Source organism: Ochotona curzoniae, unplaced genomic scaffold, assembly GCF_017591425.1.
Source record: "Ochotona curzoniae isolate NIBS_2020 unplaced genomic scaffold, NIBS_Ocur_1.0 contig_2321, whole genome shotgun sequence".
Taxonomy (NCBI): Eukaryota; Metazoa; Chordata; class Mammalia; order Lagomorpha; family Ochotonidae; genus Ochotona; species Ochotona curzoniae.
Window position 1 is genome coordinate 6489742 of NW_024465421.1, and position 16796 is coordinate 6506537.

Below are 16796 nucleotides of genomic sequence, written 5' to 3' on the forward strand. Positions count from 1 at the left end.
CAGTCCCTAAAACAGGCTCTTTAATAATATTTATGTCTTCACTGAAGAGTTTGGCTTGTCCCACCTGGCGTGGGGGTGGGTATAGCAACCGCTGGCACTAGTAGAATGAGTACTGGTTCTCCACGGCGCGCGCGCGGCCCGGTGCAGGCTCCGTAGGCTCCTCGGTGCCACCCACAGCTTCCAGCAGGTGCTCGGCGCTGTTGCTGCGGCTGCGAGCACCCAGCGGGCCTTCTGCCGAGCGTGGTACTGCCGGCCCCGACGTGGCTGAAGATGAGGACGCAGATGATGAGGTGGTACCACTGCCGCCACCGGGCACGTCGGCTGGTGAGGCGGCCGGGCAGGTGGCAGCAGCGGTGGCCAGGTTGGAGAAGTAGTGCGGGCCACCTGGCTCAGCCCAGCAGGTTGGTGGAGGTGCGGGGGCAGCGCTGGGCGAGGGCCCCGGTTCTGCAAAGGGAGGCAGCGGTGAGGGGAGCAGGTGCATGAGCCTCAGTGTCCAGCCCCGGGCACCTGCACCCTTGCTAAACCGCCCTCAGGCCACCTGAGTCAAGGGGCAGTGCGCCCCCTGTGTCAAGCAGCCCCATTTTGGAGCTGGGTCCCTGCGCACGCAGAAGGGCTGAGCGGGTGCCACTGTAGTTCTGGCCCTGGCTACCCCCGGGACTCCCAAGCAAAGAAAGGCTTACTACCGGTTGACCCACTAGCCTAGGCAGGGGGGCGTCTTACCAGGCGGCGGACCCTGGGCCCGCACATAGCTGCGCAAGGTGATGTCCGCCGAGCCGCCAGACTCCAGCGGGATGGGGTGGGTGTGGAAGTGGCGGAGCATGTGCAGCACGGACTGGAACCACAGGTGTTGCACGTGGCACTGGCCGTGGCCATTCAGGGACAGGCGCAGGTGCTGTGAGCACAGGTGGGCGTGGTCAGTGGCTTGGAAGGGGACGGGGCCTGGGCTGGATCCCACACCAAGTCCGCCTGTGGTGGTTACCCAGAACCAGGCCTTCTCACTGACTGCTGGTCCCAGCCTCAGGAGTGATTTCCCCAGGGGTCTGCCCTGCATCCCCCGCCCCTGCGACCTGTGGAGCCGGGGTGAGGGGGTGGAGGTGGAGAGCTGACTAAGGCTGGCTGCATGCCCCCTCACCAATGCTGCCATGGGGATGCCTGGTTCCTCACAGGGCAGCACCTCGGGGTGAGCAGCTACTAGCCTGTGGTTGCTTGTGGGGAGCCATGGGGTGTGTCTTCTGCTCCCTACGCATCCCACAGGAGGAAGAGTGGCCAGCCTTGGTGGGAGACATAATAGGAGGGGAGGTGACAGTGGAGGCCCTAAGTCCAGGGTGCGGGCTGGTCTAGTACCCAAATTAACAGGAACTCCCACACCATGGGGGGGGGGGGTCCAGAGATAGGCTCTGTTACCCAGCAGGGCAGGGGAGAGGACCGGGTGCTAGCTAACTTGGAGGGACACTGTGGTGCTTGAGGACAAGAAGTGCTGCAGAGCGGGGACCCACCATGGCCTCATCTCTGGGTAGGGTTTTTGGGGGTCCGAGACGCAGGGCAGAGCTGGGCTCCAGGATGGGTAGGAGGAATGGAGGGAGGTAAAGCAGGTGCCAGGACACCCGAAGGTGGAAATGGCTACTGCTGGGGAGGGCGTGGCCTTCCATCCCTGTTCCAGGGGGCTCCTAGGGTACTACCTAATGTAGATTTTGGGGGGAACCCGGGGCAGTTACCCTGCAGCCAGGATGAGAGGTGGGGGCAGGCCAGGCTGGGGCTGGGAAGGAGAGGGGCTATCTCCTGCCAAGCCCCCTGCCATGCCATGCCATGCCCCATGGTGGCCTAGGTACCACCCTGAACCTCTGGGTCAGATCCAGATCCTCCAGGGGGGCCACTCGGGGCAGTGCAGAACAAAAAGATAAAAGCGAGCCCTCCCCCGCCCCCCCAGAGAGGACACTGAGGGTCCTGCAACTGAACCCTGGAGTGCTCCTTCCTCCAATAGGAGCTCAGGTTGCCTTCTGTGTTCTGGGTCTCCTTTCCCTGGCCCTTGTCTGGGCCTGCAGCAGGGACCTGGGAGGGGTTGGTGAGCTGTCCTGAGCAGAGGTGAGAGGGGCTATGTGGAGGGGGCTATGGCTCAGGCTAGGGCAGGTGGTCAGCCACAGGGGGCCTTGGGTGACCCTTAGCTCCAACATCCAGGGGGCCTTGAGTGGGGACCTTCACAAGCACCCCAACACTCAGAGGCCCCAAGGACTTGCCAGCTCAGGTTCTCAGAAGGACCTGGCTCAGGGGAGGCAAGGCTATACCTACATCCAGGAGAAGGGCCCCTCCCATGCTCTTCCTCATCACAACACACCCACTTACCTTGGCCTTGCCCTGGAAGTTGAAAGTCAGCACGTATTCCCCAGGCCGAGTCTCACTCTGGCGGATCACAAAGAGGCCATGGCTCCGGGGCCCGCCTGCCAGCACCAGCTGGGCGGCCTTGACCCGGGACAGTGTCCCGTGGAACCAGGGGTAGTCGCAGAGTTCCAATTGGGGCTCTGCCTCAGGGTCCGGCTCCGCCCCCTCCTCGCCAGCTGGGGGAGCGGGGTGGGGGGGGATGAAGGACAATGGTGAGGGGCGTGGGAGGAGTGGGCAGGGGACAGAAGAGGCGGAGACACAGACGTCCACAAAGAAAGAAAAGCCGAGTGCCATTGGGATACTTTTACAACGAGGCAGGGAGCTGACCCAGTGCACTAGTTGAGCACATAAATAAACTTGGCAGGGAGCATGGGGGCTGGGGGAGGGGCAGGGATCCCCAGCTGCAGCCCCTGGCACCTGCGTGGTTGCTGTCACTGCCGCCCGGAAGCTCCAGGGTCTGTAGGAAGGTTTCCAGCGGGACGTGGCTCAGAGACTCCCCAGGGCCATCCCGGGCTCGGCTGTGTGGGGCTGTCACCACGGCACCAGCGTTGGCCACTGTCTCCAGGGGCCGGGGCAAGTCAGCTGCTGGGGAAGCGGCAGCGTGAGACACACATTCATCGTTTGATCTGTGCCATGCTGTCCTCCCTCAGTGTTCCCAGTTGGTGCCCACCTACCCTCTGTGAGGAGCTCACAGCTGCAAGAGGCCATGCGACTGGCTAGGCAGCTGCCGCGGGCACAGGCCAGTTCAGCGTCGTCCTCACTGTCCCTGTGGAGGCCAGAAGGCACAGGCTTGTCCTCTGCAGCCAACACCCACCCCCTTCACATGGCTCTGTGGCCATCATGGCAGCGGCCAGGCCAGGTGCAGGGGTCCTCCAAAGTGGGGACAGCGCCCCCGACGGCTGCACAACCCTTCCCTGCTGACCCCAGAGCTGAGGGTCCCTCTAAGCAGGGGAGGGGTCTGAGCAGCTCCAGTGGTCCCTGCCCAGAGCTTTATGTCCCCATCTGTGACGTGAGAGGCATTTGGGATCCTGCCAGCAACCAGAATGGCACAGATAGCAAGGTTCAGGTTCCCAGGGGTCAAGGAGACGGTGTGTGAGAGCAGGTGGCCGGGGGAGGGGGCATGCCTCCTTAACTGGAGCTGTTAATTAGGAAGCAGCGGTCCCTCCCCTGGGGCTCCAGCTCACCCCATTAAGCCAGAAGAGCAGCTGCTAGGCACTCAGCTGCCGGCCTTCCAGTGCACAGCTGATCACGACCGCCCTCTGCCTTTAACCGGCCATGCTCCCGGCTGTCCTCTGAGCTCCCATCAGACTCCGCCTCCGCCAACCACTCTGGAAGCCCTGCCTCCGACCATGGCCTGGCTCAGGCCCTTTCTTGATTTAGGCCTTGCCAGGGGCAAGACTCCTCTTCCAGCAAGGCTACTGGCCAAAGTCCCCCACCTCCTTTACAGCCCATTTTCAGTGGTCTGAGTTTCCCTAGGGGGTGAGGATAGGGGAACAGGTGACCCCAGCCCCATCCTGCCCTGCCTTGGAGGGTGTTTCCTGGGAAGCTGGTCTCAGGACCACCCCCACCCCCCAGCCAGTGCCCACCACCCAAATGCTAAGGCCACCGGAGCACTCACACAGGGTCTACACAGCCTTGGATGTCAGCCACCCACGAGTGCTTCTGCAGGGAGTCAATGGTTTCCAGGATGTACTCGGCTCCGTTCTCCACCTGGGGAGGGGGTGGCCAAGCCATGGCCATGACCATTGTCAGCCTCCAAGTTGCCACTCCTCTTTCCTGCCAGCAGGGGGCTCCCCACCTCCACCAGCTCCCAGGTAGTGCCATCACCAGCAGGTGCCACCTCAAAACCCAGGCTGGGGGGGATCCCTGGGGGTGCAACCCACACTCTCCGAAGCCCCTCCCTTTTGGTTCAGTCCCACCCACTGGAACTCAGACCCTGGACACGCAGCCTCTTTAGAGGCCAAAGCAGGGTCACGATCCAGGCCTAGGGCCTTTAAGGCATGCCAGACCAGCACTGAAGGGAGGGACCCCCCCTCCTGCCTTGGTGCCTGGAGCCCTGGCCTGTGGCCACTCCCTGGGGGGTGAGGTGTCCCTAGGGGAGGCGGCTGGGGCCAGGTCCTCGAGTTACCTCCTGCAGTGCCCTGGGAGGGAGGCCATTTCTTGTCTCCCATGATACAGAGAAGACTGAGGTTTGGAGAGACCAGGCCACTTGCAAGTGATTGGCAGTGGACCTGAGCCCAGGTCTTCTGGGCGCCTGTACCTGCAGCCTGCCTGGAGGGGCAGCCATCTTGCCTGGCTGTTAAGGCGCCCCTTTGGATACCCGAGTCCCACATCCGAGGGCCTGCCTCTGACTCCTGACTCCAGCTCCCAGCTCTAGTTTCCTGCTAATTCCCCAGGAGGCAGTGCTGATGGTTCAAGCAGTTGACTTGCTGACACCTGTCCTCAGGGGACTGGATGGAGTTCGCAGCCCTCAGCTTCAGACCCAGCCCAGAGTTGGCTGCTAGAGGTTTCTGAGGCGTGAGCCACAGTGTGGGAAATCTCTCCTTCTCTCTCAAGTAAACACATTAAAAAAGCATATACCTAGATTTAAGCAGTTGTTAGATTACTAGCAAGTCAGACCTGGGAGGGTTCCCTGAGACCACAGGTGGGGAAACCAGGGCTTCGGGGGGGCGGGTGCTGGCAGGTGAATTCCTGAGCTTGCAAGAAAAAGAACAGAAAGAAGGGGCTGTGTCCCTAGTCCTGAGCCCTGGGGGTGACTTGGTGGCGGCAGGGCTGGAGTTGGTTTCTGTTAACTGAAGGAGCAGGTGCATTTGTGACCAAACACAGGACCAAGCGCAGCAGGCTTCCCTGGGGACTGGGACAGGGTGTGGGTGATCACCGCTGGGTCTCTGCCTGCTACCTGGTGGGCGTGGCTCAGTTTACCTGCCCATGACCTGAGGGCACAGCTTCCAGCCCTGATCTGACACGACTGGAGAATCTAGGAGAACAGATGTGCCTTCTAGCCAATTACAGTGTCTGATGGCTAGGGAGACCGTTGGAAGACGCCCTCCTGCCCTCCCCTTGCCTAGCCTTTATAAGCTTGTGATTTGTGCACAACAAATTGCGCAGATCGTCGCGGTGGTTCTTATGGGTGAAGAACAAGGTTGCCTCGCTCCCTGGTGGCTTTGGGGCCTGCTGGCAGGAATAAACCCCGAGAAGGCAGAAATACCCTCTGACCCTTCCAGGAGGCACAGGCACGGGCAGTGGCTCCTGCAGCCCCAGCAGGGACGGGGGAGAACCTGGGAAAGGGGCGGATCTGCACCCACCCTTAGTGCCTTTGTGCATCCTGGGTGGGCCAGGCTGGGTTCTCTCCCCACCCCCACTCCAGTGTGCTGCCCTGGGGACATTTGTATAATCTCTGTCAGCCCTGGGGAGGGAGGGGAGGAAGTGAAACCGTGATGAGCTAGCTGCACCCAGGCCCAGGGGAGGAAATGGGCACCTGGCCAGTTGGCTGGGCACTGATTACATTCAAGCCTTAGTTTCCCTTGAGGTCCTGGGACCACTCCCCACCCTTCCCGCTACCTGCTGCTGGCTCGGGGACCCAGTGCCATGTCCCTTCCACCTAGAGGACCACCCCCTTCCCATACTGAGGATGAGGGAGATGGCTGCGGGCAGCCAGAGTGTGTGTGTGTGTGTGTAGGGGTGGAACGCACCTTGAGCACGAATGTGTTGTCCTTCTCTGGCATCTCCAGGGGCATGGTGGTACGCACCTCCAGGATGGCAGACAGAGGGATACTGACCTTGGGCCTGGATGCCTGGGGAGGCCACAGGAAGGGGCTAGTGAGAGTGTGACACCCCTACCCCCCATTCTCATCTCTCCACCCTTCCTGGCTCCCATGGAAGTCCCATTTCACAGAAAGGGAAGTTGAAGGAGGAGTTGCTGAGCAATGAAGGAACAGCGCCCCTAGTGGAGGATTGACCTCTATGTCCCCCACCATCTGCAGCTTGCACAATTTTGATCTTGACCTGGTTCATCCAAAAAAAATAAAAGTCTTAATTCAGAACACACTTCCAGGAATAAGGCTTTCCAGGTTCCCAGGAGTGGGCCAAAAAAAAAGGGGGGGGAGTGATGGGCATCCCCACAGGCTGTAGGTAGCATCCCCCTCCCCGCTGCCCTTCAGCTCCCACCCCGACCCTGGGGCTGGTCTGGATCTGGGATTCCCCACAGGGTTTGGACTACAGGATAGGGGCTTTCTCCGGAAGATGGGGCAGGCGGGTGGGGATTCCTGGCAGCCCTGGCTGCCCTCCAGCAGGCCTGGGGCTGGACTCGAAGCTGTGATGACCTGGGAGCTTGCAGGAAGCCAGGACACCAGCCAGTGGAGCCAGGGGTCTGGAGCTTTGGACTGAAGAAAAGGTCAGCTACCTGGCTTGGCAATCAGGGACCCCAGGCCCGATCCTGCCACAACTGGCAGTGCCCACTCCGCTGGCTCATGTATCTGGTAACTGCACAAGCACAAGTACCCATCCTGTCCTGTGATTAACACAGTGTGTGTGTTGCGGCGGGGGGGAGCTAGCATTCACCCCATGAAGCTTAGTACTCCAATCTGCAAATGCTGCAGGTTTGCTGGTGGCTTCCCTGTGGCAGGGCACCCCAGGGCTGTTCTGACATCAGACCATGAAGGTATCTGGGTTTAGCAGGGAGGGGACAGGGCAGGGACATTGGGGACAGGGCAGGATCTGAGCAAGCAAGGAGGAAAGGCAGACCCAGCCAGCGGTGTGTGTGTATGGACAGGCCATGGGGGACGCTGGGCTCTCAGTAGTGGATGCATGGGGGCTCCTAATGTGTCCTGTGCCCTCTGGTTTAGGGGGTCCCTCCACATAGCGGCTCCAGTAGGTAACCCAGGAAGAGGCAGGGCCCAGTGCCAGGTGGGTGGGCGCTTGTAAAAGGAACCCCCGTTTATTGCTGCCACAGAGCTGGGGCATAGCTGAATGGCAGAGGCTGAACCTGTGGGGCTTCCTGGGCCTGGGCTCCAGTGTGTGCTATGGCAGCTGGGCGCTGGAACCAGAGCGCTGGGCCGGAAACCTGGGTGTGCTCCACCTGCCACACGGGAAGTACGCCTGAATACCCCCGCAGCATGGAGGGGGGAGCTGGAAGTGGGACCACCAGGCCTCCTCAGGAACCTGGCCCTGTGGGGGGACAGCTGCCATCCCTGCCCCACCTCCTGCCCCCGGCCCGGGGGCTATTTACAGACAAGCAGCTGCTGTTGTCAGTCACCGCTGGAACCAGGAGCCCTGGGCCTCTGCCCTCGCCCTTTCGGTGACCCTGGTAAGCCCTGCCCATCACTAGTCACCCCATGTGACAGGAAGGGGTGCCTAAAGCCCCCCAAGATGGAGTGGAGAAGCTGGGGGTCCTGGGCTTGCCCACAAGGGGCATTCACAGTTGCAGGGGCTCCAGAGATGGGGGAGGAGTGAATGAAGGGGTTTGGGTGGCTCCTAGGCCTGTACCAGCCCTGCCCCACTGGCTGGGGTGCTGGGGTGCCAGCTTGTGTGATGGTGCAGAGCCTACATCCAGTCTCAGGCACCCAACCCTGCCTCCTGGCCCTCCACGGCTGCCACACACCCTTCCCCGGCCCCAGCTAGGAATGCCACTCACCTTGGGTGGCACGAAGAACTCCAGGCGGAAGCGTTCACCCGCCACGGCCCTGCGCAGGAGCAGGCGACATTTCTGCCACTGGGCTGTGCCCCCAGGGCCCGCGGCCGCATCATCGGCCACCATGAAGCGCAGTGCGCCCTCGCGCTGGATGTCCACCAGCTCCACCTTGGCCGCCAGCGTCCGTGACAGCCGCAGGCGCCGTGTCCACTTGTCGCGCGGTTCAGTGGAGGGCTCAGTGGTGCGCGGAGTGGCATCAGGCTCTGGCGACGCACGTCGGTGCCACATGTCACGCACACCGTCCACCACGCACAGGCTCATGTTGCGCAATGAGAAGCCCTTGCGCACGCGGGTCCTGGCCGCCGCGGGCGCCGAGACATCTTCGGAGCTGCGGGAGTGGCCGTGCGTGGCTGCCTTAAGTGCTGGGGTCACCACTGCTGTTGCTGTTGCCGTCGCGGCAGGCTCCATGGCACCACTTGCACCCTCTGCTGCCGCTGCCACCGGCCCAGTCACCAGCACGCGGCGTACCTCCTCACCGAAGACGTCCAGGAAGTTGGCGGCGAAGTGACGGGAGAAAGAGGTGCCAGCGTCGGGCGTGTTGTAGGCCGGGTGCTCGCGCACGAAGCGGCAAAACTTGTGCGCAAAGTCCACAGCAGCCACGTGCGCGTGCAGCTCGCAGAACTCACGCCAGTCTGGGGCGGTGGCGGCCGGGCCGGAGCCGCCACCATTCATGGCTCCCGTCCCATCGCAGCCCCGCGCAGCTGTGGGCGACAAGAGCGCTGGGTCACCGATGTGTCCGAGAGGGACCGCCCTAGCGGCAGGTGCCTGGCACACCAGGCATGTCCACGCCTCCTATCCTGACCCAGCAGGGCCTGAGGATGCACCCAGCCTGTGGGTGACAAGCTGGGCCCAGTACTGTCATCCAGGCCTGGGAGACTCCACGGGAGGGAGGGGGAACTCAGGGGTTCACCTCCAGGTGTTCAAGTAGGATCAGCTTTGGGGACCTCTCAGCAGCCTGCACATTTCCACCTTCTCGAATCCTGCTCCCTCCAAGATTCCAGTCCCAAGCTGGCTTTCTCCAAAGCAGCCCTAGTGCCTGTTTGCAGTCTGCACAGCTCCAGAACACCCAAATATCCTGTGTGTGTGTGTGTGTCTAGCAGCCACTTGGAAACTTTGCCTCCCTTTCCGCCAAGGTGGCTGTCACCCAGCCTGCACAGCACCCCCCTTCCCCTCCATCTAGGCCAGAGTGAAAATGGCCGCAGGAGAGGAAGGAGGAGAGGGGTGATGTGGCCCTCCCCTGGAGAGCCCCATGGAGCAGCTGGGCTGCTCATGCCCTCACCTGCCCTCCCAGGAACCTCCCATTTCCCAGCACGCCCCATCCTCACAGCTCCCCAGACCGCACCACCTCCGATCTCCTCCTGGGGATCCTGACCCTGTAATTAAAAACCAGGTAAAAATAACTGCCCCACTTCCAGGAGACCAGGGTGGGGCCTCTGGGCCAGAGGGCGCCGTAGGGGATTCCCCGTGCCCTGGCCCCGGGGCCCTGCTCTGCACTCAGGGACCAGCGGGCAGCCAGAGCCCGGGCTGGGGGAGGGGCGCTGGCACAGGTGCTGGGCAGGAGGGTGCCAGGGAGCTCTGGAAGATTCCTAGCTAAGGGAGAAGGGGAGGGAGGCTGCACAAGAAGATGATTGGGCATGCAGGCGAGAGTCCCATGGAGGTGGGGGCAGGCTGGCCAGTCTTCTTGCCTTGCTCCTCCACATCCTTGCAGTGCCCAGCTAAGTCCACCTACCACCCTTCAGTATTTTATCCGGGGGTCATTCCCTTGCAGAAAGTCTGCCCTGCTTATAATACACTCTGTTCCCCTAAAACGACCACCAGGCTGGTCCAGGGGTCTGCTCTGAGCATACATGCGTCCCATCCATCCCAGTCGCGAACATGTACTTACTGCAGGCCATGCTGCCACCACCGCCATGGGGAGGCTGAGACCCTGGGTCCTGTGTGTGTGCTGGGGGAGGGGGATAACTGCCTGGGGTGGGGTGGGGGAAGGGGAAGCCTGGTGGGCTGGGTGTGGCTGTCCCTGTGAGAAAATTATGCCCCCTCACGTGACAAACGGGACTCGGGAGACTTTCTTCAGGTCCTACCTGCTGCTTGGGAGAGGCCCAGGGTAAAGTTGGAGGAGCAGGGTCCCTGGATAGTATGCTTGGGGGTGGTTTGCTAAGGTAGCTCTCACGGCCAGAGAGGGGTCAGCTAAGGGTATGGCTGGGTGGGGCTGGAGGCATCGGGAGGAGGTCGGAGCTGATGTCCTGCGCCAAAACCCTGCCTGCCCAGATGAGGCAGGGTGGCAAAACAGAAGGTACGCAGTACTCTTTGTTAGAAATGGAGAGACTGAGCCCTCAAACACAGCCCTGCAGAGGGAGGATGCGGGTACAGGGAAGGTTGGGGGGAACACCCGCACTCTCAGGGGTTCTGGCTGACCCAGGCTCCCAGTACCCCGCCAAGTGAATGACATTAAGCTTCATTCTCCTCACTTCAGAAACAAATGTGGGTGGCCAGCGCTGTGGCATAGTGCATTAAGCCCATACCTGTGACACTGGCATCCCACAGAGGCACAGGTTTGAGTCCTGGGCCAGGCCCCTGCCTTTCTCTTGGAGAAGAAGCCTTAGCTATGGAAGCAGGACGGGAAAGGGTATTTTCCCATCTGCTGCTGGGAGAGCCCAGATGGGAGACAAAGGCAGACCCTGTGGGCTTACCCGCCTCCACGGAACGCCCGGCCATTTCCAGGCTCTGCTAGGCAATCCCCACTCCCCTTGCCACCAAACTGATTTTTTTTTTTTTTTTGGCTTTCTTTTTGTTCCCATCTCGGCTGGGATGGGCTTCTGAGGGGTTGGGCAAGGGGTAGAGGAATCCAGTCATGTTGTGGCTGCTCCTGACCCCTGCCCTCTGCCTGGCCAGTCATGCTGGTTCACCCGTGCCAGTAGCAGGTTAGGGAGGAGGGGGTGGCCAGCTTTCTGGTGGTAAAAATAGCACTGACAATTAGAGAGGGAAAAACAAACAAAACAGTGGGCTCCCAACCCCCACCACTGCCAGCCAGCCCAGTTCCGGACCCCAGGGCCCAGCCTTGCCTTAAAATATTGATGAAGGTGCCCCATCCCCCACTCATGGGCGACCAATCCACGCACATGTGGCAGGCGGGGCCAGGCACAGCCCCACCCACAGCTCCTCTTCTCTCAGTTCCAGCATTCTCTCTGCCGGGTCGAGGCACCCTGGGTTTCACAATTGCTGATCTGGGTGTGGGCTCCCAAGGTGCCCCCATCGCCTGCCACCCCAGCTGAGGTGCCAGGGCCTCAGGCCGGAGAGAGAATGTGGTTAGGCTATTCCTCCCTCAGGGAACCTTCTCACCCAGCTCAGCCCAGCCGCCGAAGTTTGGCTCTGGGTCTGAGAAAGGCAGGTCTAGCATCGCGTAAGCAGCAGGCAGATGGCACTGGGGCCATGTTCTAGATTCAGTCACCCCAAGAGGGACCAATATCCTTGGGGATGGGGGGCTTCCGGGGTCCTGCTTCCTGAAGGGGAGATTCCCCCCAACTCCTGTAATACGGGGGTACTCTGAGAAGCTGGGCGGGGAGACTAGGGGACCCTAGAGTTGGTCCTTGCAGGAAGTGGGAACCCTCTCCCCAACCCCAGGTCCACAAAGCTGAGCGCATTGTCCTTCAGGAGCACTTGCCGCTGGACAGTTCCTGGTTAGTCCTTGCAGGTGGGCAGCAGGCTGGGCTTGCTCCAGCTGCCCAAGGCTAGCTCTCTCCCTGCCTTTCTGGGGTAATTGAGGATTGGCGCACCCCCTTTTCCCTCCCACTTGTTGAGCACCCCACCTGTCTCCCAGGTGGAGCCCAGCAGACTTCCTTCTGATGACTTCCCACTGGGCTTTCCTGGGGCACCCTCCTAGGTTCTGTGGCTGCTATAGATGCTTATGAAGCCTGGCCCATCTCCAGAGACCTCACAGTCACGGCTTTCAAATTTGAGTCCATCCTTGCCCTGTGCTCCCTGCTGGCAGCACCCATTCCTCTGCCTTGGCTATCAGCAGCCCCTCAGCACATGCAAGTGTCAGGAGCGCCACTTGGTGCTGTCCTTGCCCATAATGCTGCTCCCTGCCACAGTGCCACTGCGTCACCTGCACCACACGGGGACACTGGTAGGCCCTCACACCTGCCACCAGGTGGGTTCCGCTCCTTGAAACCAAGCCCCCAAGCCTGCATCACTCCCACGAAGTGGCCATGCATTGCTGCCACCTGCCATGCGCTGTCCCGACAGGTGTGGTCTGTGATCTCAGGAGGATGGCATACCCTGGGTCAGGTCACAGTCATAAAAACCACCCAGCTGGGGCCTGGTGCAGTGGCCTAGTGGCTAAAGTCCTTGGCCTGAATGCGCCGGGATCCCATATGGGCACTGGTTCTAATCACGGCAGCCCTGCTTCCCATCCTGCTCCCTGCTTGTGGCCTGGGAAAGCAGTCAAGAATGACCCAAAGCCTTGGGATCCTGCACCCGTGTGGGAGATCTGGAAGAGCTCCTGGCTCCCAGCTTCAGATCGGCTCAGCACTGGCCATTGCGGTCACTTGGGGAGTGAATCATCGGATGGAAGATCTTCCTCTCTGTCTCTCCTCCTCTCTGTATATCTGACTTTGCAATAAAAATAAATAAATCTTTTTAAAAATCATACAAAAAAACACCCAGCCAGGTAAGAGGGGGAAGAGAAACCTCCCCTGCCCCTCCCCACAGGCACAATGAGAATGGGGGGGTGGGGCTGCAGGTACTTCGTCTGGACCAGAACACACCCCCAGGGGGAGGCAGTGGGCAGGGGACCGGATGCACAGTAACCCTTCATCCCTTGGCGCCCTGCCTGAGAGCAGCGGTTGGGAGGCCTGGCTTACTGGGTGAGCAGCTTTGGGCGAATCATGTCCTCTGCCTGAAGTTGCTGCTTCAGGGATAAGAACAGCGAGGAGGGTGGTCAGTCTCGGCTTAAGTCCTCCTTGTCCCACCCCTGGGGGCCTCCAGGTCGGATACCCGGCTCCATCTCCAGACTCCAGATTCCAGCTAAGACACACGCCAGGAGGCAGCAGCGGTGACGCTAGAGCAGCTGGGACTCCTCCGGCAGCGACTTTGGAGGCCCAGAGGAAGTTGCTGGCTCCCGGCTTTAGCCCCCACCCAGGGTACACCAATAAGGACACTTAGGGAGTGCTCCTGGGTCTCCTCTCTCCGCGCCTAATACGCTAATGAAACAAAAAAACAGGAGCTAACCCACAGGTTACCTGAGGAGGGCGCTGTTGCCCCCAACAGGACCCTGAGCGCTCAAAGCCAAAAGCTTGGGGTCAACTCTGTGCTGTGGAATGCAGGCACCCCCCTATCAGGGCAGAGCTTCCAGTCTGTCTGCTGCTCCCCCTGCCATCCAGCACCCAACCAACAGGCCTGAGGAAGCAATGGACCGCCATTCACTGCCCGGATGCAGCTCCTGGTTCTCGGTTTTGGTCTGGTGTAGACCTGGCTGTTGCAGCCATCTGGTGCGTGAACAACCAGTGGATGGAAAAGTGCTCTCTCTCTCTCTCTCTCTCTTTCGTTGTTTCAAACAAAGAAGTGCATTTTGAAAGAAAGAAGAGAAAAAGGAAAGTAGAAAGGAGGAACCACAATCAGCTGCAGACCCCCCTTGCGACTCCCCAGAGGGAAGCCACCCTGGGCAGCTGCCAGGGTGCACGTTGGGGAGTCCTCCTAGGGGGACTTACACTAAAAACGGGAGGGGCATAGGGCCAGTGCTGTGGCACAGTACGCTAAGCTACTGCCTGGTAACACAAGCATTCCATATGGGCACTGGTTCAAGTCCCAGCTGCTGCAATTAGCAATCCATCTCCCTAATAATGTACCAAGGAAAACAGTGGGGGATGGCCCAAGTGCTGGAGCCCCTGCCGCCCATATGGGGTACCTGGAGGAAGCTTCAGGCTCCTGGCTTCAGCCTGACCCAGCTCCAGCCACTGTATCTATCTGGGGAGTGAACCAACAGATGGAAGCAAGATCTCTCTCTCTTGCTCTCTGCCTTCCCCTCTCTCTGTAACTCTGCCATTCAAATAAAATAATAATAATAAAAAGAGAGCAAGATGTCACGCAGATCATTTACAATAAAAGAAGAAAAGTGTGTGCAGAAACCTTCCACTAGTGAACCATTCAACCCAGGGGTACCAGAAGCCTTGACTTGGGGTGCAGGGTCAGGGGACCTCTGGACCCCGTGGAAGGACAGGGCCCAGAGAACAGCATGGCCGCAGACAGCCTCGGAGACCCCATGAATGCCCCCAACCCCCGCTAGCCTTGCAGGCTGCAGCGAGACGGCCCCAATGTTCCTGGCTGGGGTAAGTCTGGGGTCACTCCTCCAAGCCAGTGGGGTGGATGGGGCAGGAAGGCCAGGAGGGCGGGGAGGTGTCCCTGTTCCTGCTTACTCCCTCAACACAGGCAGCCAAAGTTCCTCAAGTGCCATATCCGCCCCCAGTCCCAAGCACTCCCTCCATGCTCCCCACTGTGCTGGAGTGCTCCAGATGCTGACCTCCACTCCCTACGCGGGAGGGGAGGGGGGGGACCAACGTTGCCTCCTCCCTCTATCCTTACCCGCCAGCCAGTCCACCCCGGGGCTCTGCTGCCCAGCAGCTGGCCGCAATTGCGGCTTTGGGCTTATTTATGTTCACGGTCATTGCTGGGGTGGCTCTTGAGAGACCCTGGCTACTGCTGGTTTCTCTCCTTGAAGGGGGTGCGCCAGTAGATTTCTAGCCTCGGCCTGCTATCCGGCCCTGGGGAGCCGGCTAGGTTCTGGCTCGTTTCGCCCGCAGGTTCCTCAATGGCCGAAACGGGCCTGAATGGAGCGCACGAACCCGCCCCTTCTTAAAGGCACCAGCCTCCCCGCCAAATGGGGGCTGCTGGAGAGCTGGCAGGGTGGGCGGGCCCGGCCGTGAGAAAAAGGGCTAGGGCAGAGCAGAGGGCGTGCCGCACCCCCGGGAGATGGTGGCCTGGACGGGGACCCTCAGGACACTAAGCCTAGGCCCTCCCCATCACTCTGGGTTGACCCTCCCCTCTCCCAACCCTGGGAAGAAACCCAGGCGTCCCTTCCCCGCCCCCCCCCGCAATTCCCCCGTCGCCCACCACCCAGCCGGGGGCTCTAGGAGGAGGCGGGGGGAGGGCGCAGCTGCTCGGCCCCTTCTGCTGAGCTGGGGCGGGGGTCTCAAAGGACATTCGCAGCCCGGGCGCATCCCCTCCGTCGCGCGCCCTTCTCCCTCCCACCCGCGCACACAAAGACGCCACGCGCGGACCGGGGCGCGTGCTGCCGCGCTCCCCGGGGGGGGGGGCAGCGGGGCGCACGCCCCCGAGATCGGTTTGGGGAACCGGGGTGTGGACGGAGGGGCAGACAAGGCCGTACCTACAGGCGCGCAGCGGTGGCGGCGCGGGCCGGGGCGCCGGCGGAGCGCAGCCCGGACCGCGGCCGGGCTCCCGGGGCCCGGCAGCTCATGGCCCCGCGCGGCGGGGCTGGGCTCCCTCCCAGCGGCGGCGGCTCCTTCTTCTCCCGGATCCACAGCCTCGAAGGCTCGTGCGCTCCTCGCGGGCCCGGAGCGTCTCCCCGCGCCGCTCTCCCGGCAGCCGAGCCCCGCGCGCTCCGGACGCAGCCCCGCGCGGCGCGCGCCCCGCGCCCCCCGCCCGCCGGCGCGCGCCCCGCCCCGGTGCCGCCCCGCGCCCCGCCCCCGCCGCGCCCCCCGCCCTCCGCCGGCTGACTCCCCAGCTGCGCCCGCCGGGGGCACTCGCTTCCTCCCGGGGCGGTGGAGGGGCCGAGATCGCCCAGCCTTGGGCCACTGAGGGGTCAGCAGGCTGAGGTTGCGGTGAGGGGACGCTGTGTCGCGGGGCCGATGCCCCCCCACCCCAGGCGCGATGTCGTCCCCCGAGACCCTGGGGTGATGTTCCCTGGGGCGCACGGAGCAGGGTGAGGGGTGCAGGGGGGTGGATCAGTGTCCTGCGCGAGGAGGGAGGGGCCGGGGTGGACACCCTCGCAGCGTCCCTGGATGACTGGCGATCCCCGCCGTCGCAGCCAGACCCCCCGCCAGCGGGGACAATGGAAGTCTGGAGGAGGCCCTGATGTCGCAACACGGGGAAGAGGATGTCTGGTTTTCATAAATGCCCGGGCCGAGCACCACGCCCCCCTGCCTTTAGCCGGGGCACGAGGGAGACATCGACCAAGGCCAAAACAGGGCAGGGGAAGACGCCCCCAGACGTGTCCCCCACCCCGGCCACACCAGGATCCCCAAGAGAGGCGGCCATAGAGACCGCAGCACTGAGCGTCCCCATGCCTTGCCTGGCCCCAGAGATGGACCCGGGGTCAGGACAGGAAACCAGAGTCCCTGCTGGCCTGGGCTGCCTCAGGAGGTGCGGGGGAGGGGGTGAGGGCGGTCCTGGAGGGGGAGGAAGGCAGAGGTGTAGAAGGGGCAGATCCTTGGGGAGAGTGGGGGCGGGGAGCCCTGGGCCCTCTCGGCCTCAAGTCCTCAATCCCTGACAGGTGGTTAGGTCAGCTTCTCCCTTCCCCACAGGCAGGGCCGTTCTGTGGTCAGCTGCTGGGGGTGGAGTAGGACAGGAGGGTGCCCGCATCTGTTGACCCACCCCTCCCCAACTCATAGCGACCCCTGACCTTTGGAGAGAGCCCTTTAGCCTTTTGCCAAATGGTTCCACTTTGATTTCCCACGTTGGAGTCTGCTGCCCTCTACCGGGGAGCTGAGGCCAGCCA

At 62.0% G+C, this 16796-nt stretch overlaps 1 protein-coding gene across 1 annotated transcript; it reads right to left on the minus strand.

Annotated features, from left to right (window-relative positions):
• On the minus strand, positions 1-9483 carry SH2B2 (SH2B adaptor protein 2). The gene is made up of 9 exons (XM_040972848.1): positions 9345-9483; positions 8009-8766; positions 6069-6170; positions 3995-4086; positions 3051-3142; positions 2794-2961; positions 2341-2552; positions 721-892; positions 1-444 (listed from the first exon to the last, which is right to left on the minus strand). The coding sequence occupies exons 1-9, from the start codon at positions 9382-9384 to the stop codon at positions 98-100; spliced, it is 1983 nt and encodes a 660-aa protein (XP_040828782.1). The 5' UTR covers positions 9385-9483; the 3' UTR covers positions 1-97.
• Between the last annotated feature and the right edge of the window lie 7313 nt (positions 9484-16796).